The sequence below is a fragment of the Podarcis cretensis genome (assembly GCF_951804945.1).
Source record: "Podarcis cretensis genome assembly, chromosome: 2".
NCBI lineage: Eukaryota > Metazoa > Chordata > Lepidosauria > Squamata > Lacertidae > Podarcis > Podarcis cretensis.
In genome coordinates, this window is record NC_137171.1 from 122,569,868 (window position 1) to 122,594,853 (window position 24,986).

The 24,986-nt window shown below is 43.2% G+C and overlaps 2 protein-coding genes across 2 annotated transcripts in view; both read right to left on the reverse strand.

Moving 5' to 3' along the window:
• Positions 1-9,185, reverse strand: part of LOC307208770 (vomeronasal type-2 receptor 26-like) — a 40,294-nt gene extending 31,109 nt beyond the window's left edge. Inside the window, exon 1 of the mRNA XM_079963720.1 lies at positions 9,080-9,185. The gene's annotated coding sequence lies outside the window, so the exon portion shown is untranslated. The remainder of the gene's footprint in view (positions 1-9,079) is intronic.
• LOC307207167 (vomeronasal type-2 receptor 26-like) lies at positions 314-21,450 on the reverse strand. Its single transcript, XM_079960931.1, has 6 exons — positions 21,431-21,450; positions 19,579-19,849; positions 18,030-18,845; positions 16,884-17,111; positions 3,761-3,887; positions 314-1,261 (listed from the first exon to the last, which is right to left on the reverse strand). The coding sequence occupies exons 1-6, from the start codon at positions 21,433-21,435 to the stop codon at positions 348-350; spliced, it is 2,361 nt and encodes a 786-aa protein (XP_079817057.1). The 5' UTR covers positions 21,436-21,450; the 3' UTR covers positions 314-347.
• Positions 21,451-24,986: the final 3,536 nt, after the last annotated feature.

The window sequence follows — 24,986 nt, forward strand, 5'->3', positions numbered from 1 at the left end:
TGGGCAAAGAGACCAAGGCTTACTACAACTGCTACCCACCCCACAAGGACCATGGGAAACCATAGCCATGGACTTCATCGCAGATGGAGGAAGACACAGCTCAGAGGAAGATGAGGGGGAAAGTTGGGAAATAATGGGAGAGGAGGAGGAGACAGAAATGGAGCAGCAGCTTGCTGACACGGTCTCAACAGAAAACATCACAGACCCCCCCCCCGTCTCCCAGAACCCAGCGGGCCTTAAAAGTAGGAGAGCAAAGAGCCAATGACAGCATCCTGACACCAGGGTCAGGTCCACTTTAGCAATACTGTATTTTATGTGACGCTAAGAATCTTCAAAGAACCTAAGAATCAGATACTACCATCTTTGCATTTTGTAGTTAGATGTGCTTTGGTGTTCAGATCAGGCCTGAGGATGATAATGTAGCACTTGGGAATGAAGATGCAGCCCAGGAGCCCAGCACTGGAGGCCAACATAGAGAAGATCTGCACAGCTACCATGAACTTCCCTTTTGTGCTCAGGTAGGTGGGCACAAAGGACACCCAAACACTGCAGAAGACCAGCATGCTGAAGGTGATCAGCTTGGCTTCATTGAAGGACCCTGGAAGGTTCCTGGCTAGGAAAGCCACCGTGAAGCAGATGGCAGCCAGGAAGCCCATGTAGCCAAGGACAGTGTATAACATGGCAACAGATCCTTCATTGCATAGAAGGATGATCTCTCTAGCTTGGGAGTGCATGTCGGAGTCTGGGAAGGGTGGGGAGATTCCCAGCCAGATGGTGCAGATGACAGCTTGCATACCACAACAGGAAAGGACAATGGAGTTGGCCAGACTCTTCCCCAGCCATCTCCTCACCTTGTTCCCTGGCTTGGTGGCCAGGAAGGCCAGCACCACAGTGATGGTTTTGGCCAACACAGAGGAAACAGCAAATGAAAATATGATGCTGAATGCTGTTTGTCGGAGAAGGCAGGTCACTTTCCTTGGCCGACCGATGAACAGAAAGGAGGACCAAAAGGAAAGCAGGAGGGAGATGAGGAGGATATAGGATAAGTCCCGATTGTTAGCTTTGACTATGGGAGTTTCCTTGTATTTAACGAAAATTCCTAGGACAACACCAGCGCTTAAGGACAAGAAGATGGCAAAGGAAAACAGGACAATTCCCAACGATTCTTCATAAGTGAGAAATGTTATAGTCTTGGGGATACATTTGTCTCGGGCCTCATTTGCATGCTGATCTTCTGGGCATTTGGTGCAATGCTTTGCATCTAAGGAGAAGGAGAATGACTTCAGCATAACTCGCAAAATTCTTATATCCATAACTGTCTGTTTTCCGATACATTGGGAAACATCAATAATAAATTAAAAGATGATAGGATTTTGATTGTCTGGAGCAGGGGTCCCCAAACCTTTTAAACAGGGGTCCTGTTCACTGTCCCTCAGACACTGTCGGGGGCCTGACTATAATTTGAAAAAAAATATGAATGAATTCTTATGCACACTGCACATATTTTATTTGTAGTGCACAAGAAGAGGAAAAACAATACAATATTTAAAATGAACGATTTTAATCAACATAAACATATAAACATATAAGTATTTCAATGGGAAGCATGGACCTGCTAATGCTCATCCCTACAACCCAGTCTACACATGGATCTCCCTCACCCCCATGGCCCAGTCTACATGCAGGCCTTCCATGCCCCCATCCCCACAACCCAGCCTATACCCTTGTCTGCCTGCACACACCCATCCCCACAACCCAGCTTATACACATCTCCCTAACCCAGATTCCCGCGACCCAGCCATCACCCATGTCTCCTTAAGCCCCATCCTCATGACCCAACTTGCCCGAGTGTCTCCCTAACCCTCGTCCACCCACCCCAGCTTGTATGCCTGTCCTCCAGCCCCAAATCCCCACACTTCAGCCTGCCCATGCGTCTCCCTACCAATCTGTTGGAGGGGGATTTCCAGCTGGTGGCAGAGAACAGAGTGACTCCAGGAGACATAGGTGTAAAAACCCAAACTAAAACGAAGACTTTATTACTAAGCAATAAACACAAACTCTGGTGGGTGTTATTCCTGCAGGCAGGCTACAAAACTCAGCTTTTTTCCTCTATAGCAACGGCCACCTGCAGCCAATTAATCCCAAAAACTTCTCAAAGGTATACACACATGTTTCTGTGCCGAATGCCCCCTAACACAATCTCCGTGGTGTGGCCTGCATGCATGTCGCCCGTCCCCATGACTCCTGACTTACTGTGGGGCAGCTCCTCTGGCACATCATGAACTCCACGTCGCGGCATTACAGAAGTGCCAGATTGGGGGATCAGAGCCGGTACAGTGGTGCCTCGCAAGACGAAAAGAATCCGTTCCACGAGTCTCTTCGTCTTGCAGTTTTTTCGTCTTGCCAAGCAAGCCCATTAGCAGCTTAGCGGATTAGCGCTATTAGCGGCTTAGCAGATCAGCTGATAAGCGGCTTAGCAGATCAGCTGATAAGCGGCTTAGCGGATCAGCTGATAAGCGGCTTAGAGGATCAGCTGATAAGCGGCTTAGAGGATCAGCTGATAAGCGGCTTAGCGGATCAGCTGATTAGCGGCTTAGCGGATCAGCTGATTAGCGGCTTAGCGGCTTAGAAAAAGGGGGGGGAAATAAAAAAAAACCTGCAGGAACTCGCAAGACATTTTCGTCTTGCGAAGCAAGCCCATAGGAAATTCATTTTGCAAAGCACCTCCAAAACGGAAAACTCTTTCGTCTAGCGAGTTTTCCGTCTTGCGAGGCATTCGTCTTGCGGGGCACCACTGTACTGGGCTCTGGGGAGGTGAGGCAGGAGCCCTGTGAAGCGGTAGCAAGGATGCGGCGTCCTGCAGGGCCAGCAAGGCTCTCGCGCTGGGCCCATCCTATGCACTGCCGGCCTCTGTGGCGGGGAGGTGGGCAGGGAGGGGCCCGGCTTGTCCAGGCAGTGTGCTCGCTCGCAGGCAGGTGAGGAGGCCGTGAGTGGGAGACGGGGCACATGGACCCCTTCCGACCCGGGTGAGCCGGGTCCAGGACCCTGGTGGACCGGATACAGCCCACGGGCCTTAGTTTTAGGACACCTGGTCTGGAGTATTGAAGGTTGTAAGTCAGTGGGAAAATACAGGCTAGGTTTCTTTCCAAGCCAGGACATTACATGGGGCAGAGGCTCTAACACAACAAAAAGCTGTTGATGGCCCATCTGAGCCTGGGCAGATGGAGGTTGCCCTGGTGATGGGGTGTGCATTTGAGGTATCACGAAAATGCAGTCTTTAGCAAGGTAGGCTCGGAAGAATAAGGCAGAGAACAAGGAGGGACCCGTCTTGGCTAGGGTGGCTGAAAAATGGTTGGGAGAGATTTCTTGCACTCGAGTTCTGCATTGGTATTGGTCCCTCTTGATCATGTGGTAAGATCTGGACTCCCTCCATGCAGATTGAAGGTGTAAATATGTGAATAAATCACATTTCTTAAAGCTACAACAGTTTCCCCGAGTCTTCAGTTCTCCAAAGGAGCATGAAATCTGGGTGATCCCTGGAGCCCCCTGGAATTTTGCTTCCACTCAGCAGAGAGTGGGGCAGTGCTCAACTTCTGTAGGCTTCAATATTTGTTCCCTTCCCTTGACGGCTGTTGTGCTCAGGCCCTGCTTGTGGGCTTTTTATAAGCATCTGGTTCAACATAGGGAGAACAGGGCTTTGGACCACCTGGGCCTTTGGCCTGATCCAGCAAGCCTCTCCCTTTTCTCTGGAGTTACCCACCTTCCAGAATGGAGATGGTCCCTTCCGCACAAGGAGCACAATCATAGCAGCAAACGGCCTCCCCTTCTTTAGCAACTCTGGCATATCCAGGGCGACAGCTTTCAGTGCATCTTGAACGAGGCACGACCTAAAAACAAGGAGAAGGGTCATCAAAGGAGATCAACATAAATTACAGACATCACCTGAAGGCCCTGACTGAAAAAAAAATGCTCAAATAAATATCATTTTTAGAATACTGAGGCCAGATTAGAAAGCTTAAAATTGGAATGAGACCCTTCCAAATTTTGTTGGACTGTGGAGAACTTGTATAAAGTTTCATTTTAAATTGTTGAACACAAAAGATCAAACAAACTTTGCCATTTCAAACTGTATTTGATGTTTATTGGTTTTTTTGTTTGTTACTATGATAGGGTTGCCATATTCAGGACAAAGTTACAGTAGAACCTCTACTTACGTCCTGCTCTACTTAGGTAGGCCCATTCCAAGTTGCTACCGCGGAAAACCCAGAATTAAACACTGGGTTTGCAGCGACTTGCACACACGCAGAAGCGGCTGCTGCCGTCTGCACATGCACAGAAGTGGGCTGCCGCCAAATGCACCAACACACAACGGCGCTTCTACCAGCAAACCATTCCGCTATAAGGAAGAGATTGTTGTCGTGAGTAGAGGTTCCACTGTATTGAGCTTTATTTTTCCCCCACCCTCAATTTTTTTGTGCTTTTCTTTGAATTATTATTATTATTATTATTATTATTATTATTATTATGATCATTATTTTAATTGCCCTACTTGTCATACATTTGATTTTTCCAGTACAGTTTTCTGTTTCAGCAAAAAGCTGCCTGGGTGCCATTTCTGCAGCCCAATTCTTGGATGTGTCTGAGATAACATGGAGGAATGGCAGCCCTATACTATGGTGTGTATTGTTGTGCTTTTATAAGCAGTTGCCGTTATTGGGCAGCTGATAAAGCCCACATGGCAGTTAGGCCCACACTGCCAACTTTTGGCCCATTGATGTCCTTGTTTCATCCACTCAGAGATGAAAATGCAAGCTTAAGAGCAACCTCTCCTCTCTTTGCCCCTCTCCATCTGATTTGCTATGCAAATCAGAGAGGGCAAAACAGAGGGAAAACAGCAGTGCTCTACACAATCAGGAGTGGGTCTCACTCTGCACAAGGCCCACTTAGGGTTAACCTGAAAATGGCTCCTATCAGCATGTTATCAGAACGTAACAGATGTCACAGCAAGGGAACCAGAACCAGTTGTGCCATAGGGTTAGAGGGTTGGACGAGAATCTGGGGGACTAAGGTTTAAATCCCCATGAAGCCATGAAGCTTCCTAGGTGACCGTGGGCCAACCACTTCCTCTCGGTCTATCCTACTTCACAGGGTTGTTGTGAGGATTAAATGAAGAGGCAGAAAACCATATATAGTTCAAGTAGTTCAAGTAGACAAAAATGTGTAAACAAGCCTGATGCCTTTTGCATGCTAATTTTGTCTGGTCAATACGAAGGGTATCGGCAAGAAAAACCGACATTCTGTCGCCTATCCCAGTATTCCTTCAGCAATTAGACCCATCCTGCACTCCGAGGAACTCCCAATTCCAGTTTTTAAGGGGTTTGTCTCTTCTGAAGATGAAGGAAATGAACATGGTGAGGAGCATAACTGGATCATCTGTGTGGATCTCAAAATGGTCAACTTCTTGCTTGGACAACAGAAAGGCTTTAAAGTGGTGCCTCGCAAGACGAAAAGAATCCGTTCCGCGAGTCTCTTCATCTAGTGGTTTTTTCGTCTTGCGAAGCAAGCCCATTGACGTCTTAGCGGATTAGCGCTATTAGCGCTATTAGCGGCTTTTAGCGGCTTTTAGCGGCTTATCGGCTTATCGGATAAGCAGATAAGCGGCTTAGCGGCTTAGAAAAAGGGGGGGGGGGAGGAAAAAAACCCCCGCAGGAACTCGCAAGACATTTTCGTCTTGCGAAGCAAGCCCATAGGAAATTCGTTTTGCGAAGCACCTCCAAAACAGAAAACCCTTTCGTCTACCGGGTTTTCCATCTTGCAAGGCATTCGTCTTGCGGGGCACCACTGTACCAAGTACCTGAATAACAACAGCTTATAGATACCACTGGGGAACAAAAATAGCAGTCACTTGTGTGATCCTTGGGTTCTCGCCAAACCAAGGGAACCCAAAAAGGCATACTCTTCTGTTTTGCCTTTGTCCAGTCTCTAAGCATTTCCTCACAATTGTGACAAACAATATGCGGAGCCCATTTCTTGTGTTGGCTGCCCAGGGGAATTTCAAAATAGCTTTTATGGGCACGCCTCACAAACACTGCTTGTGTTTTTGTGTCTTTGATGACGAAGTGTGTAGCAGCCACATACATAACAAAAGGCACCAGGTTTGTTTACACATTTTTGTCTACTTGAAGAAGCCATGGTCCGATCTGAAAAATACAAATATTTAGATTACAAAACTAGAAAAATAAAGAAAAATTAAGTTTGCGTAACAATAGTTACCATGTGGTTAGGGTAGATCAAAGTGTCACGGTCCACTTATCCCCAGTGTAAATATGGCATATCAGCAAAAGTTGGAAATTGAAAGATAACTATAGTATGTACATGAAAATCGATTTCAGATTTGAAATCAGCATTGAAAGAACATATACGAACAGTCAAAAAATCTCATGGAACAGAAAATGAAAAAAAAATTGTTCCCCAGTGATATATATGCAATGAAAGAAAGAAAGAAAGAATGACTGAATGAATGAATGCAATGACCTTGCTGAAGCTCCCAGGCCAAACAATGGCTTCTGGTTTAATGGAGAATTTTATGTAGGAAGATGTCTGCCCCTCGATGCTCCCAACTTTCTTTCTGCTGTGAGATCTATTGGGAAATACAACCCAGTTCATGATATCAAAGTTGGCAGTCAGCTCCCCATTCTGATCAGAATACATCCCTCCTATGGATGAATTGGAAATCCAAATTTCTTTCAAGAAAGTGTGAAGCTAGAATGGCAGAGAAAATGCCAGCATTTAGAAAACATGATATCAGGGTTGTTGCAGGATGTTTCCTGGGTATATGATTGAGAAAATCCTTTCCTGAAGTTGGATATTTTGTGGGATGTAGTCTTGTTTTTCTTCTTTGTGGAAGGTTCCAGACATCTTACCAATTTCATGAGAATTATCCTAAATCAAGGACATTGAGGCAGAGGCCTTGGGTCAGCTAAATGATGATCTTTTGGTCATTACAAGAGGCCCTTTATCAGGTTATAAATTCACAGGACGTATGACTCAAATAAACACAAATAGAGGACACATCCTAGCAAGCATTTGGCAATTGCAGAAAGCTAGCATGCCTTTTAATTGGCTTTAAGCTATCCTATTGTCATTTCAGCTTTCTATGTTTTAAATAAGGGTTTTCTTTAGTGATAATTTTTTTATTTTAACTTTTTTGTAAAGTGCTTTGAGGTTTCTTTTCAGGAGTCAAGCAATATACAAATATTAGGCAATAAATATTGTAATTAATTAATCTTTATGTAAGAGAACGCTCCTTAACAATTTTTCATAGCTTAGTTTGTGCTTTGAAAGTTCCCCCCTAACTTTCCCAAATTAATTATTTTTTTAAAATGATTTTAATCAATTTTCAAAATATCTTAGAACCTCAAAAATAGATGAGCAATTTTAAAAAACCTTATTAACATGTCCTACTAAAGATAAGGCATAGGAAACCTATACATATTTAATAATTACAATGAGATAAACTTCAAAGAATATACAATCTGAAACGGATTCCAGAGAAGGACAACGTGTTTGCAAAAAAGCAGAGAGGACAGACCTGCCACGGCTGCAGCCTTTGAAGTTCAAATCGTTCTCCTCCATCCGCCATTAACCTCCATTTGGATCTGGATGAATAGGCAGCATTTAGGGCCTGAGCCACAAGTTGGACACTGTAGTAAATGCTATAGCGGTCTTGAGACCAGATTGCCTCCATCTCCTCCTGGGACAAAGTTTCCTGTAGTTCCTTTTCTGTGCATCTTGTCCAACCCTCCATGGGCAGCACATCCTTTGAACATGGACAATTGAATGCTTTCTCCCAAAACTGTACAGATGCAGATTCAGTTGCATCTGAAAGTCGAGTATAGTAGCTACGTTCTCTCCTTTTTTTGGTATTCATTACAAAGGACAAAGAACCTTGGGCAGGTGGGAAAGAATGCATGTTACGAAACAACATATCATCAATGTCCATAAGATCTGTTGTGATCCAGATTATCCCCTGAGATTCCCTCACTTGATGAATGCTTTGTAAAATCATGATGGGATAAATTCCATGTTGAGAGTCCCCATAATAAACAAACACCTTGACTTTTCTCAAGTCCGAAGCTTTACAATGTAAGGATGACATTTGTCGCAGGGTCAAAATCCGAAATTTTTCCAAGAAAGCAACACAAATCTCACTCCGGATCAACAGAAGGGTGAAGTCTCTTAGGAACCTTTCTCCATTGTCATTGTCTGGAACAAAGAGACCGATCCACGTCCACCCGAAATGCAGCAACAACTTGACAATCCCCATATGCTGGGTTTCTTCTTTGGGGATCATCCGGTAGATAAAAGGGAACTGAGTTTTGTCATTCAGATCCTGAGCAGCAGAGCCAAAACTGATCTAGTAAAAATAGGATTGGTGTCATGTTTTCAGAAATACACAAGAAGGGTCCCATCACATGATCAGGCCAAAGGCTCAAATAACCAGATGCTAACCAGATGCTTACAGGATGTCTGCCATGCCTCTGATGGATTAATCCTGTTCAGAAGAGGACCTGGAGCTTACGGAGAAGGAAGTGGCTCCAATGGGCATTGAGACAGAGTATCTGGAGCCCTCAGGGGTCTTGGCACTCCAATCTCTTCCTACAGTTGCAATGTGCCACTACACAGAATGAGAGGCAGAAGCTAAGCAGCTGCACAGTCTGAAGGAGTGCAAGCACTTAAACCTCTATGTGCAGTTAGCTGCCAAATAGCCACAGGTCTGCCTGAGAAACAAGAACAAGAGGCGGAGGGTTTTCTAAATCGCTTTCCACATTCTTAAAATGTGATTCCCCGCCCCCTTTGGTTTCTCTTTTTGGGTGCTTTTCTTTTGTGTTCCCTGGAAAAATAGGTACTTAGGATATTGCTGAAGCACATCTCCCATCAGTCTGCACAAACATGGTTACAAATAATGGTTGTCTTTGTAGTTTAGAAACTTCTGGGGCATGAAGGGGTTCCTCACCACTGCTGGAGAGACAGCAAAGAGGAATGAAACACAATTGATCTCTTCTCTTCCAATTCCTACCTGCGGCATTTTGTAGATGCCTAACATGCTTGAAATCTGGCTGGGGATTTCAGAAGAAGTTGCTTCAAAAACAGCCAACACGTTATTCTGTCTTCCACAGCTGTAGTTTGGAATACTGTCTAGCATGGCATCGGCAGTTGTCCTGACATCAAAAGCGGCCTCATAGATGCTATAGCCCAGGGTGACATTGGCTAAATGATTAAGATACTGGGTGATCTCCTGGGTTGCCAACAAGATGGACAGGACTGGTGTGGTGTCCCATGCTGACCAACTGCAAATAAATGAATACACGAAAAATCATTTTAGCCTCCTATTCCCCATTAAATGAAAACAACTTGCAACACTCCTTGCTTTATAAGAATATCAGAAGAGCCTGCTGCTTTTATATCTAACGGGCCAAACTCTGCAGCTAGAAAGGAGCAGAATCTTACCCAGATCCACCAAGAAAGAAAGGAGTAGCATTTAGTGGAGCTTGAACTGGGGTGAATTAGACTGAAATGATCACTTAAAGTTTCTTAAGTGCAGTGACTTGTTAGGAACTCTTTAGAGGATGAGAAGATATGAAAGAGAGAAATGCGCTCTCTTGGGCTACCCACCTTAACTTCTGAGTCTGGTGGAACTACCTAGTAAGATTCCTATACTGATTTGAACGTTTCATAGAGTTTAAAGGGAAGGAAGTGGTATCCTTACATTCTGATTTTTACACTTTCTTTGATCCACAAATGCAAGATTGCATGGTGCATTTAATACTTACTTAAGATACGATGTAATCCAAACAAACCCAAGACCACCTGGGACTTTTAAGTTAGACAGTTCTCTTTGGAATACAGGAATAGGGGAAGCTGTCAAAGGCATTTTATACTTGACTAGGAAGAAACACAGTTTTTGCATAAAAATACAAAATGAGATGATCAACTGTGCTTTAGCTGCTGCCTTTGTATTAATGAAACTCTAAAATAGTGAAACGGTTCAGAATTAGCCTCTCTGTTAGCAGGATGCCAAGGGGTCACTAGGTACTTTGTTGCTGACTCTCAATCCCCAAATCTTCTTCCAAAGGCAATAGAGGGCCAAAGGAGAGAGAAGGTTTTTATCAGGGATGGCCAGATATTAAATGGTGTCTCTGACAAACAGCCATAAATGTGAATGAAGGCTGGGTAACATAAAGTCACTTACGTCATAACAGTGTTTTTGGGAGGGATAGAGAACTTGAATGGGTAAGTTCTATAAGCTCTTGGAAATATGACCCCACTAATGAGGTGGTCTCCTGGCCTGAAATAATTCAGCGGATCACTTTCCTTATTTAGGTTCAATGGGCATTTTGCTTTCAGCATCCCACAGGCTCCATGGGGCATAAGCAGCACAAATAACAGCAGCACTAATATCATCCTGGCTATGCCTGCAAGAGTCATACACTCTTGTGACAGCAGTTACATTAGAAGCACAGCTGGACTCCTACAGTAGCTTCAGAAGCAGAGGTAGAAAAAGGCAACCTCCCACAGAAACAAGCCCTGCCAGCCCCAAATCTCTCAGGCCAGGCTTCTGATATTTATGACCCAGTTCTTCTTTCAGGCTTGTGACAATAAGTTATCTGATGCTGCCTGTGATTCTGATGTTTATGTTATTTGTGGACTCCAAGGCCACCATTGGGGAAATCCCTGGAGTAAGTAAATTATCATGATTTTTATAATTATCAAGTTAAGAATGTCCACCTGCTCTGCAAATCCCTGGAATTGGTGTGTGACTCAATGGGCATCTGCAGAGCCAAAGCAAAACATGTTTGTGAGAACTCAAAGATGGGGCTGTCAATCTGGGCCCTCTAAACTTGAGGAAACGTTAACTTCAGGAAAGTCCAAGAAACTATAGAATAGCTATGATGGACCAAGACCAGCAAGGCAGGACTTCTTAGACATTTATAAAGTCCTGCATGGTGTGAATAATATGGATAGCAAAAAATTTCCTCCTTCCCAGTAATAATACTAGTAGTTTGGACATTAAGCGGGAATTTAAACCCTTGTGTCCTAGGCTCCTGTCCAACTCCCTGATCACTACACCACACTGCCTCAGAACTATAGATTCATTGGCATCCAGTGGAGGTCTCTAACACAGAGATAAGTCATGAGATACTCACATGAGCTAATAGAAGTTCGGGTTCATGAGACAACCCAACCATCTGAGTGGTCAGTTGGCTTTATATAGTAGCCATAATATCTGGCCTTAGCTTAGTAATATACAGGTATGTAGTAACAGCCAACTAGAGATTCAATTCTAATTCAATTCAGCTTCCAATGACGCTGAGTGTTGGAAGAGTCAGGACAGAGAAATCTGTTAGAGACCTTGAAGATTGCCCTTTCCCTGGAAGAATTTCAATCATCCATAGTTGGGCTGAGGAAGGCTATTAACATAAATGTTATCTATAGAGTCCAGTAGGTTATGATCCATTATACATTCAAGAACAGTGTGTTTTACTGCAGGTGTTAGTGGAGTTTGGGGCAGATTCCTGAAGATGTGGAACCTTCTGAAGTGACTCTCACTGCTTGCGAATGAGGCCTTCAGCTGTTGAGGTTCTATTGCTCTTTGAACCACTGGGGAAATTGTTTTTTGTAAGAACTCACTGATGGGCCTGTCAATCTGTGTATGGGTTGAAGTTTCCTGTGAAGTCAACAGTGCAATCCTAGCATCTCTACTCAGTATTCCCATTCAGTTTAGTGGGGCCTCCTCCCAAGTAAGCAGCTATTTGATTGCAGCCAAAAAGGGTTGGGAGGACATTCCTTCAGGTGTCCTTGCTGCTTACAAAACAACTCATGTGAAATTGAAAAAGACTGAAGGCTCATCAGACGTTCGGATGATCCTGCTGGATGAACCTGGTGTTCCATTTCTGAAGGATCTTTTGATGGGACTGTAACTGCTTGCAATAGAACTGATGAATCGTAGAGCTGGAAGGGTACCTGAGGATCATGTAGTATAAACTTCTGCAACGCAGGAATATGCAGCTGATGAACTTGTTAGGCGCCGAAGTCCAGCAGGTCTTTGAAACATAAATAACCTACGTTTATGAGCACTTGTTATTCCTAATAAGTGGACTTATTCAGCAGCTGTTTCATCATGGTGAAGGAGAGATGAGACTACATGGCTCTCCTGAGAGACTTGGAATGGGTGCCTGGACTTGCTGTTCCCCTTTTCCCTCCCAGAACACTTTTCTGTTATGTCTCTTAGATTGTGAGATGAGGGCAGGATCTGTCTCCTCCTTGATATTTGTGAGTCAATCTTGGGAGCTTACTTGTGTAGCAGGATTAAAATGCCAGTAATGATTAAGCATGCATATATATATATATATATATATATATATATATATATATATCAACCTCTTTTAAACTTTTTAAAAATGTTGTGAAAACCTTTCTGTTGCCTTACTGTATCTAACATGTTAAGTGTTTTTAGGTTGCATTGCCGATTTCTCCTGGGGAAAGACCTTCTTGAGATAAATTCTCTCACCCCCTAAGTGCAGACAGGAGACAGTGGTCCTTTTCCATACATGCAGGAGCATGAATAGCTGTGTGTGTGTGTGTGTGTGTGTGTGTGTGTGTGTGAGAGAGAGAGAGAGATAAGTGTATATTCTAGGAGGCATAACTACTTGTATATAATATTTTTTATTAATTTTCAATTACAATACAGTGGTACCTCAGATTACATATGCTTCAGGTTACACATGCTTCAGGTTACAGACTCTGCTAACCCAGAAATAGTACCTCAGGTTAAGAACTTTGCTTCAGGATGAGAACAGAAATCATGCTCCGGCGGCACAGCGGCAGCAGGAGGCCCCATTAGCTAAAGTGATGCTTCAGGTTAAGAACAGTTTCAGGTTAAGAACAGACCTCCAGAATGAATTAAGTACTTAACCCGAGGTACCACTGCAATCCAATGACAATCACATTATCACAAACCAAATTACACCATTTAAAAGGAGCCAATTATTCAAGTGCCAAATGAAACTTATTTAGGTGACTTCCCGTGTCTGGACTTCTGGGTGCGATGATCTTAATTAGGGCTTTAAAGGTCAGCACCAACACTTTGAATTGTGCTCAGAAACGTACTGGGAGCCAGTGAAGTTCCTTTCGAATCACTGTTATATGGACCGGGCAGAGATAACTAGAGCATGGACCACTCTGGTGAGACAGTTTGTGGGCAGGTAGGGTCGCAGCTGGCATACCATATGGAGCTGGTAGACAGAGTTAACCTGTGCCTCCATGGACGCCTGTGAGTCCAAAATGACTCACCTGAGCACCTGGTCCTTCAGGGGCACCAGGTCTTTCAGGGGCACAGTTGCCCCATTCGAGACCCAGGGGTCACCCATGCCCGCCCCTATCTCCGAAAAACAGTACCTCTGTCTTGTCAGGATTCAACTTCAGTCTGTTAGCCACCATCCATTCTCCAACCATCTCTGGATACTCACACATGACATTCACCTCCTTCACTGGTTCCGATTTAAAAGAGAGGTAGAGCTGTGTATCATCCGCACACTCCTGAACACTCAGCCTGACCCCCCTGATGATCTCCATATTCTTCTTCATGCTATGGCTATGAAAGAAAACATTAAGCTTGCTGGAGAGCCAGGCTGCTGGTGACCTAGTTACAGGAGTTTATTGGCCAGTGAAGTTACCATGGATGAATGCAGATGTAGTATCATTGTGACATCAGTGTATGATGTCACAGACAGAATGAGCTTCAAACCCCAGCAAAGTGAGAGACAGTTAACAGTCAGACCCAGGTTAATGCTTTGGGTATTCGTGGCAGATGATGAAAAGGTAAAACATGGGGGCTATGGTATCTTTTACCAAAGGTTACAGTTGTCTAGAGAGCAAAAATGAATTAGATGGATGAAACAATAATATAGGGGCACAGCAGAACATGGACTATATACATGTTGAAGGCCCTGGGTTCAATTCCTGACATCTGCAAATCATTCTGAAATCTTTGGGGCAGGAGCAAGACTGCAAGAAACCTTTAATTGCCTTTATACTTTCCTAGGCAACCAGCCGAAAGCTGCTAACAGCATTCTGACACCAGACTCAGTTCCACTTGAACAACGTGGTATATGACGTGAAGCTAAGAATCATCAAAGAAGCTAAGAATCAGACACTACCGCCTTCACTTTTTGTAGTTAGATGTGCCTTTGTGTTCAGATCAGGCCTGAGTATGATAATGTAGCACTTCGGTAGGAAGATGCAGCCCAGAAGCCCAGCACTGGAGGCCAACATAGAGAAGACCTGAACAGCTACCATGAACTTCCCTTTTGTGCTCAGGTAGGTGGGCACAAAGGACACCCAAACACTGCAGAAGACCAGCATGCTGAAGGTGATCAGCTTGGCTTCGTTGAAGGACCCTGGAAGCTTTCTGGCTAGGAAAGCAACCGTGAAGCAAATGGCTGCCAGGAAGCCCATGTAGCCAAGGACAGTGTAAAACATGGCAACAGATCCTTCATTGCATAGAAGGATGATCTCTCTAGCTTGGGAGTGCATGTCGGAGTCTGGGAATGGTGGGGAGATTCCTAGCCAGATGGTGCAGATGACAACCTGCATACTGGAACAGGAAAGGACAATGGAGTTGGCCAGACTCTTCCCCAGCCATTTCCTCACCCTGTTCCCTGGCTTTGTGGCCAGGAAAGCCAGCACCACAGTGATGGTTTTTGCCAACACAGAAGAGACGGCAACTGAGAAGATGATGCTGAAGGCTGTTTGTCGGAGAAGGCAGGTCACTTTGCTTGGCTGGCCGATGAACAGGAAGGAGGACAAAAAGGAAAGCAGGAGGGAGATAAGGAGGATATAGGATAAGTCTCGATTGTTAGCTTTGACTATGGGGGTTTTCATGTATTTAATGAAGATTCCTAGCACAACACAAGCGGTTAAGCACAAGAAGAGAGCAAAGGACTCCAGGACAATCCCCAAGGGTTCTTCATAAGTGAGAAATGTTATAATCTTGGGGACACATTTGTCTCTTGCTTGATTTGCATGCTGTTCTTCTGGGCATTTGGTGCAATGCTTTGCATCTGAAGAGAAGAAGGAGGACTTCAGTATCACTAAGAAATCTCACACATCCTTAACTGTCTGTGTTCCAATACAATGGGATAATACAACAAAGTGGGAGAGGTCAGGAAATCAGAGAGGGACAACATTTCCCTGTCTTATGTCAGGATTTGCTTGAATAGTACTATATCCTGCACAGAATTAAAATGGCATTCTTATGCCATTTTTGAACATTTTAGTCTGATGTAGGCATCACGGAGGCATCATCAGATTTGCTTCCATGTTGGAGAAACAGAACAGATTACAGAGTGTTCTCCTTCTATAAGGAAAGTTTACACATGTTTTGATTTTATTTCATTCATTCATTCATTTATCCTTCCAATTCTAGGCTACTTAACATGAAAAGTGGTGCACAGAAAACAACAGAAAGCAACAGCTGACAACTTAAGCAATAACCAGTTTTTTCACTCTAGGTTTACTCTTTTATGAGCAGGCCCCATGGTGGATGAAGCAGCATCCTCAGGCTGCCCCCCCAGCTGTATCCCATAGAGCACTCAGTCACCCACCTTCCTGAATGGAGATGGTCCCTTCTGCACAAGGTGCACAATCATAGCAGCAAATGGCCTCCCCTTCTTTAGCCACTCTGGCATATCCAGGGCGACAGCTTTCGGTGCATCTTGAACGAGGCACGACCTAAAAACCAGGAGAAGGAGCAACAAAAGGAGATCGGCATGAATTACATCATCAGAAGGCCTTGACTAAAAAAAATGCTGAAATAAAAATCATTTTTAAAATACTGAGGCCAGGTTAGCAAGCTTTAAAATTAGACTGTGGCACTTCCAGATTTGTTAGAACTGTGGAGAACTCCTCTTCTTTTTGGCATGAAGTTTCATTTTTAATTGTTGAACACAAATATTGTTGAACACAAAATATTAAACCAATTTTGGCCTTTTAAACTGAGGTCTATTGTTCTTTTTTGTTACTATGACAGGGTTGCCATATTCCAGACAAAGTTGTTGAGCTTTATTTTCCCCCCTCTAAATGTTTTTGGGTTTTTCTTTGAATTTTTAACCTTTTTTTTTTTAAAAAAAAAATGCCCTACCCGCCCTACTTTCGGGTTTCCCCCGACATTTTGACGATACAGCAAAAATCTGCCTGAATTTCTGCAGTCATATTCCCGGATGTGTCTGAGATAACATGCAGGTATGGCAGGAGGTATGGTGTCTATTGTTGAGCTTTTATAAGCAGTTGGCATGACTGGGTAGCTGATGAAGCCCACATGGCAGCTAGGGCCACACTGCCAAATTTGGCCCATTGATGTCCTTGTTCATCCACTCAGAGGGATAGATGGAAATGCAAGCGTAAGAGCAACCTCTCCTCTCTTTACCCTTCTCCGTCTGAACTGCTATTCAAAACAGAGAGGGCAAAACAGAGAATGAAAACAGTAGTGGCAAACACAACCAGGAGCAGGTCTCACTCACGCTGGATCCACTTAGGGTTAAATTGAAAATGGCACCTATCAGCAAATTATCAGAATTTAACAGATGTCACAGCAAGGGAACCAGAGCCAGTTGTGCCATAGTGGTTAGAGGGGTGTAAGAGAGCACAGGAGACTAAGATTCAAATTCCCAGGTAGCCATGAAGCTTCCTGGGTGACCGTAGGCCAATCACTTCCTCTCAGTCTATCCTACTTCAGAAAACCATATATAATATTTTGATCTCCATAGAGAAAAAGTGTGATATAAGTGCAATAAAGAAGCAGATAAATGAATAAATGTGATGACCTTGCTGAAGTTCCCAGGCCACACAATGGCTTCTGGTTTAATGGAGAATTTTATGTCAGAGGATGTCTGTCCCTCGATGCTCCCAACTTTCCTTCTGCTGTGAGATTTATTGGGAAATACGACCCAGTTCACGATATCAAAGTTGGCAGTCAGCTCCCCATTCTGATCAGAATACATCTCTCCTATGGATGAATTGGAAAGCCAAATTTCTTTCAAGAAAGTGTGAAGCTAGAATGGCAGTATTTAGAAAACGGCAGTATTTAGAAAACATGATATCAGGGTTGTGTGTGAGAACTGCAGGCTGGTGTGAAAACTACATAACAGATGAGAGTAAACTAAGTTTAAACAAAATAATTGCTGGATGTTTCTTGGGCATATGATTGAGCAAAGCTTTTCAAGTTGGATATTTTGTGGGATGTATTGTTTTCCTTTAATATTTGAGGAAAGTTCCAGACAGCTTACTAATTTGTAGAGAATTGAGGACACTGAGACAGATGCCTCGTGTCAGTTATAGGTGATGAGCTTTTGGTCATTACAACAGATCCTTTATCAGTCATAAATCCTTGGGGGATATGACTCAAATAAACATATATTGAGGACATGTCCTTTATATGTAGAACTGTAGAAAGCTTGCATGCATTTTAATTGGCTTTAATCTATCCTACTGTGATTTCAACTTTCTATATGTTTCTTATAAGGGTTTTAAGTTCTTTAGTGATAATTTTTTATTTTAACTTTTTGTGTAAAGTGCTTTGAGGTTTTTTTTAGCAGTCAAGCAGTATATAAATGTTATAAAGTAAATATAGTAATTAATTTATTAAGCTTTATGTGAGAGAATGCTCCTTAACAATTTTTTTCCATACCTTATTTTATGTTTTGAAGGATTTCCCCCCTAATTTTTCTAAATTATCTATTTTAATAAAGATTTTAATTAATTTTCAAATGATTTTCAAATTAATATTGTAGAACCACAAAAATAGATGAACAATTAAAAAAACTTCTTAATATGTCCTACTAAAGTAAAGACATTGCCTAGGAAACCTAAACATATTTAACAATTACAATTGGATAAACTTCAAAGAATATAGAATCTGAAAAGCATTCCAGAGATGGACAACGTGTTTGCAAAAAGCGGAGAGGACAGACCTGCCATGGCTGCAGCCTTTGAAGTTCCGATCTGTCTCCTCCACCCACCATTAACATCCATTTGGATCTGGATGAATATGCAGCATTTAGGGCCTGAGCCACAAGTTGGACACCATAGTAAGTGCTGTAGAGGTCTTGAGACCAGATTGCCTCCATCTCCTCCTGGGACAAAGTCTCCCGTTGTTCCTTTTCTGTGCATCTTGTCCAACCCTCCATGGACAGCACATTGTTTGAACATGAACAATGGAATGCTTTCTTCCAAAATTGTGCAGCTGAAGCTCTAGCTTCAAAGGAAAGTGGAGTATAGTAGCCATGTTCTGTCCGTTTTTTGGTATTCATTACAAAGGACAAAGAACCTTGGGCAGGCTGGAAGTAATCTTTGCCACCAAACAACATCTCATCAATGTCCAGAAGATCTGTTGTGATCCAGAGAATCCCCTGAGATTTCCTCACTTCCTGAATTCTTTGTAACAGTACGATTGGATAAATTCTGTGTTCAGAGTCCCCATAATAAACAAACACCTTGACTTGTCTCAAAACAGATAGTTTAACATGTAAGGAGGACAGGGTCAAGATCTGAATTTTTTCCAAGAAAGCAACACAAATCTCACTCCGGATCAACAGAAGGGTGAAGTCTCTTAGGAACCTTTCTCCATTGTCATTGTCTGGAACAAAGAGACCGATCCACGTCCACCCGAAATGCAGCAACAACTTGACAATCCCCATGTGCGGGGTTTCTTCTTTGGGGATCATCCGGTAGATAAAAGGGAACTGAGTTTTGTCATTCAGATCCTGAGCAGCAGAGCCAAAACTGATCTAGTAAGAATAGGATTGGTGTCATGTTTTCAGAAATACACACAAAGGGTCCCATCACATGATCAGGCCAAAGGCTCATCTAACCAGATGCTAACCAGAAGCGTCTTGATGCATGCCATGCCTTTGATGGAGTAATCCAGTTCAGAAGAGTACCTGGAGCTTACAGAGAAGGAAGTGGCTCCAATGGACACTGCGGCAGAGCAGGGCATCTGGGGCCCTCAGGGGTCATGGCACATCAACCTCTTTCTAGAGCCACAATGTGCCACCACACAGAATAAGAGGCAGAAGCTAAGCAGCTGCACAGTCTGAAGGAGTGCAAGCACCTAAACCTCTGTGTTCATTTAGCTGCCAAATAGCCACAGGTCTGCCTGAGAAACAATAACCCTTTAGGAGCCAGGGGCTACTGTCAACTACATCTTCCTATTGACAAACTGGGGAGGGAGACAGGAAGAAGCTGAGGGTTTTCTAAATCGCTTTCCACATGCTTAAAATGTGATTCCCACCCCCCTTTGGTCTCTCTTTTTGGGTGCTTTTCTTTTGTGTTCCCTGGAAAATTTGGCCCTTAGGATATTGCTGAAGTACATCTCCCATCAGTCTGCACAAACATGGCGACAAAGAATGGTTGTCTTTGTAGTTTAGAAACTTCTGGGTGCATGAAGGGGTTCCTCACCACTGCTGGAGAGACAGCAGAGAGGAATTAAACACAATTGATCTCTTCCCTTCCAATTCCTACCTGGGGCATTTTGTAGATGCCCAACATGCTTGAAATCTGGCTGGGGATTTCAGAAGAAGTTGCTTCAAAAACAGCCAACACGTTATTCTGTCTTCCACAGCTGTAGTTTGGAATACTGTCTAGCATGGCATCGGCAGTTATCCTGACATCATAAGCGGCTTCATAGATGCTATAGCCCAGGGTGACATTGGCTAAATGCTTAAAATGTCGGGTGATCTCCTGGATTGCAAACAAGATGGAGAGGACTGCTGAGGTGTCCTTTGCTGAAAAACTGCAAATAAATGAATAAAGGAATTATAATTGGAAATATACGATTGGAAAGGAAGCTGAAGCACATACATCAAGTAAAGCTCGAGATAAGGCTGCTGATTAATGGATCTCTGTGACCGGGAGTGACGGACGGATAAGTAAATCTTCTGATGAATCACCACTAGGAGACTGTATGTTTGGAACGAAGGGGGGTGGGTGGAGGAAAAAACCTTTTTTTCTTTACACGATGTGATATTAATAACCCTTCACCCCAGAAAGAAATAAGATCGTCGCGTTTTTATCAATCATAAGCAGGATTTTAAGAACTGTGTGGGGATGGATTACAACAGAAGAGAAGACTGGTGAACGGTGAGGAAGAGGAAAATTTTTATGACGCAGTTAAAAAATGCCGTCTCGCCAAGACAGGCTTGCCGGAGAAAGAAGGACAGGGTGGAGGAGAATCAGGATCGTTCAAAAGAGGAGTGTTGGAATGCAAGTTTGACCTGACAGAGCCCCCTGATTTGTTTGATATATCTGGCTAGCCTGAGGAAAAATAAAGGACAGACCAAAGGTTAACTTTGTTTATGGAAGAGACGAACAGAGGCTGTCCCTGAGAGAGATAGTTTTTGAAGAGTACAAAACCCACACAGAGACGCCAGTTTCCAGTCTGCTTGTGAGAACCATCAGAGATCGCAAAGAAAGGAATATATGATAACAACAAGATGAGAAAGAAAGTAATAAAGTACTATCCGGATCGAACTGGATAGAACTGTCTAATTTAAAGCAGTAAAATATGTGATGCCTGGAGCTATCCGGAATTTTGGACTCGTGCCGAGCTTGATGTATGGGTACCCTTAACAAAATTTAAAATTTGGCTGTATAATCTGGAACTAATGTGATTTGAATAATGTGATGTGATTGGCCTGTTAATAAAAATTATTTAAAAAATAAAAATAAAAAAGCAAATAAATGAATAAACGAAAAATCATTTTAGCCTTCCATTCTCCATTAAATGAAAGCAACTTGCAACACTCCCTGCTCTACAAAAACATAAGAAGTGCCTGCTGGTTTTATATCTAACAGCCCAAACTCTGCAGCTAGGAAGGAGCAGAATCTTACCCAGATCCACCAAGAAAGAAAGGAGTAGCATTTAGGAGAGCTTGAACTGGGGTGAATTAGATTGAAATGATCACTTAAAGTCTCTTAAGTTTAGAAACTTGGCAGGAACTATTTACAGGATGAGAAGATATGAAAGAGAGAAGTGCCCTCTTTTGGGCTACCCACCTTAACTTCTGAGTCTGGTGGAACTACCTAGTAAGATTCCTATACTGATTTGAATGTTCCAGAGAGTTTGAAGGGAAGGGGGTGGTCACCTTACATTCTGATTTTTACACTTTCTTTGATCTGCAAATGCAAGATTGCACAGTGGATTTAATACTTACTTAAGATACGATGTAATCCAAACACACCCAAGACCACCTGGGACTTTTAATTTAGATGGCTCTGTTTGGAATACAGGAATAGGGGAAGCTGTCAAAGGCATTTTATACTTGACTAGGAAGAAACACCCTTTCCCCATAAAAATACAAAAGGAGTCACTTACGTCATAACAGTGTTTTTGGGAGGGGTGGAGAACTTGAATGGGTAAGTTCTATAAGCTATTGGAAATATGACTCCACTAATGAGGTGGTCTCCTGGCCTGAAATAATTCAGCGGATCACTTTCCTCATTTAGGTTCAATGGGCATTTTGCTTTCAGCATCCCACAGGCTCCATGGGGCATAAGCAGCACAAATAACAGCAGCACTAATATCATCCTGGCTATGCCTGCAAGAGTCATACACTCTTGTGACAGCAGTTACATTAGAAGCACAGCTGGACTCCTACAGTAGCTTCAGAAGCCAAGGTAGAAAAAGGCAACCTCCCACAGAAACAAGCCCTGCCAGCCCCAAATCTCTCAGGCCAGGCTTCTGATATTTATGACCCAGTTCTTCTTTCAGGCTTGTGACAATAAGTTATCTGATGCTGCCTGTGATTCTGATGTTTATGTCATTTGTGGACTCCAAGGCCACCATTGGGGAAATCCCTGGAGTAAGTAAATTATCATGATTTTTATAATTATCAAGTTAAGAATGTCCACCTGCTCTGCAAATCCCTGGAATTGGTGTGTGACTCAATGGGCATCTGCAGAGCCAAAGCAAAACATGTTTGTGAGAACTCAAAGATGGGGCTGTCAATCTGGGCCCTGCTAAACTTGAGGAAACGTTAACTTCAGGAAAGTCCAAGAAACTATAGAATAGCTATGATGGACCAAGACCAGCAAGGCAGGACTTCTTAGACATTTATAAAGTCCTGCATGGTGTGAATAATATGGATAGCAAAAAATTTCCTCCTTCCCAGTAATAATACTAGTAGTTTGGACATTAAGCGGGAATTTAAACCCTTGTGTCCTAGGCTCCTGTCCAACTCCCTGATCACTACACCACACTGCCTCAGAACTATAGATTCATTGGCATCCAGTGGAGGTCTCTAACACAGAGATAAGTCATGAGATACTCACATGAGCTAATAGAAGTTCGGGTTCATGAGACAACCCAACCATCTGAGTGGTCAATTGGCTTTATATAGTAGCCATAATATCTGGCCTTAGCTTAGTAATATACAGGTATGTAGTAACAGCCAACTAGAGATTCAATTCTAATTCAATTCAGCTTCCAATGACGCTGAGTGTTGGAAGAGTCAGGACAGAGAAATCTGTAAGAGACCTTGAAGATTGCCCTTTCCCTGGAAGAATTTCAATCATCCATAGTTGGGCTGAGGAAGGCTATTAACATAAATGTTATCTATAGAGTCCAGTAGGTTATGATCCATTATACATTCAAGAACAGTGTGTTTTACTGCAGGTGTTAGTGGAGTTTGGGGCAGATTCCTGAAGATGTGGAACCTTCTGAAGTGACTCTCACTGCTTGCGAATGAGGCCTTCAGCTGTTGAGGTTCTATTGCTCTTTGAACCACTGGGGAAATTGTTTTTTGTAAGAACTCACTGATGGGCCTGTCAATCTGTGTATGGGTTGAAGTTTCCTGTGAAGTCAACAGTGCAATCCTAGCATCTCTACTCAGTATTCCCATTCAGTTTAGTGGGGCCTCCTCCCAAGTAAGCAGCTATTTGATTGCAGCCAAAAAGGGTTGGGAGGACATTCCTTCAGGTGTCCTTGCTGCTTACAAAACAACTCATGTGAAATTGAAAAAGACTGAAGGCTCATCAGACGTTCAGATGATCCTGCTGGATGAACCTGGTGTTCTATTTCTGAAGGATCTTCTGATGGGACTGTCACTGCTTGCAATAGAACTGATGAATCGTAGAGCTGGAAGGGTACCTGAGGATGATGTAGTATAAACTTCTGCAACGCAGCTGATGAACTTGTTAGGCGCCGAAGTCCAGCAGGTCTTCGAAACATAAATAACCTTCGTTTATGAGCACTTGTTATTCCTAATAAGTGGACTTATTCAGCAGCTGTTTCATCAGGGTGAAGGAGAGATGAGACTACATGGCTCTCCTGAGAGACTTGGAATGGGTGCCTGAACTTGATGTTCCCCTTTTCCCTCCCAGAACACTTTTCTGTTATGTCTCTTAGATTGTGAGATGAGGGCAGGATCTGTCTCCTCCTTGATATTTGTGAGTCAATCTTGGGAGCTTACTTGTGTAGCAGGATTAAAATGCCAATAATGATTAAGCATGCATATATATATATATATATATATATATATATATATATAAACCTCTCTTTTAAACTTTTTTTAAAAATGTTGTGAAAACCTTTCTGTTGCCTTACTGTATCTAACATGTTAAGTGTTTTTAGGTTGCATTGCCCATTTCTCCTGGGGAAATACCTTCTTGAGATAAATTCTCTCACCCCCTAAGTGCAGACAGGAGACAGTGGTCCTTTTCCATATATGCAGGAGCATAAATAGCTGTGTGTGTGTGAGATAGAGATAAGTGTATATTCTGGGAGGCATAGCTAATTGTATATAATATTTTTTATTAATTTTCAATTACAATACAGTGGTACCTCAGATTACATACGCTTCAGGTTACACATGCTTCAGGTTACAGACTCCGCTAACCCAGAAATAGTACCTCAGGTTAAGAACTTTGCTTCAGGATGAGAACAGAAATCATGCTCCGGCAGCACGGCAGCAGCAGGAGGCCCCATTAGCTAAAATGATGCTTCAGGTTAAGAACAGTTTCAGGTTAAGAACAGACCTCCAGAATGAATTAAGTACTTAACCCGAGGTACCACTGTAATCCAATGACAATCACATTATCACAAACCAAATTACACCATTTAAAAGGAGCCAATTATTCAAGTGCCAAATGAAACTTATTTAGGTGACTTCCCGTGTCTGGACTTCTGGGTGCGATGATCTTAATTAGGGCTTTAAAGGTCAGCACCAACACTTTGAATTGTGCTCGGAAACATACTGGGAGCCAGTGAAGTTCCTTTAGAATCACTGTTATACGGACCGGGCAGAGATAACTAGAGCATGGACCACTCTGGTGAGACAGTTTGTGGGCAGGTAGAGTCGCAGCTGGCATACCATATGGAGCTGGTAGACAGAGGTAACCTGTGCCTCCATGGACGCCTGTGAGTCCAAAATGACTCACCTGAGCACCTGGTCCTTCAGGGGCACCAGGTCTTTCAGGGGCACAGTTGCCCCATTCGAGACCTAGGGGTCACCCATGCCCGCCCCTATCTCCGAAAAACAGTACCTCTGTCTTGTCAGGATTCAACTTCAGTCTGTTAGCCACCATCCATTCTCCAACCATCTCTGGATACTCACACATGACATTCACCTCATTCACTGGTTCCGATTTAAAAGAGAGGTAGAGCTGTGTATCATCCGCACACTCCTGAACACTCAGCCTGACCCCCCTGATGATCTCCATATTCTTCTTCATGCTATGGCTATGAAAGAAAACATTAAGATTGCTGGAGAGCCAGGCTGCTGGTGACCTAGTTACAGGAGTTTATTGGCCAGTGAAGTTATGATGAATGCAGATGTAGTATCATTGTGACATCAGTGTATGATGTCACAGACAGAATGAGCTTCAAACAGCAGTAAAGTGAGAGACAGTTAATAGTCAGACCCAGGTTAATG

Coding starts and splice junctions, on each gene's coding strand:
- LOC307207167 (XM_079960931.1), bottom strand. Junction 18,846..19,578: donor GCATCTACAAAATGCCCCAG/GTAGGAATTGGA, acceptor TATTCTTACTAG/ATCAGTTTTGGCTCTGCTGC. Junction 17,112..18,029: donor AAAGGCTGCAGCCATGGCAG/GTCTGTCCTCTC, acceptor CTGCCATTCTAG/CTTCACACTTTCTTGAAAGA.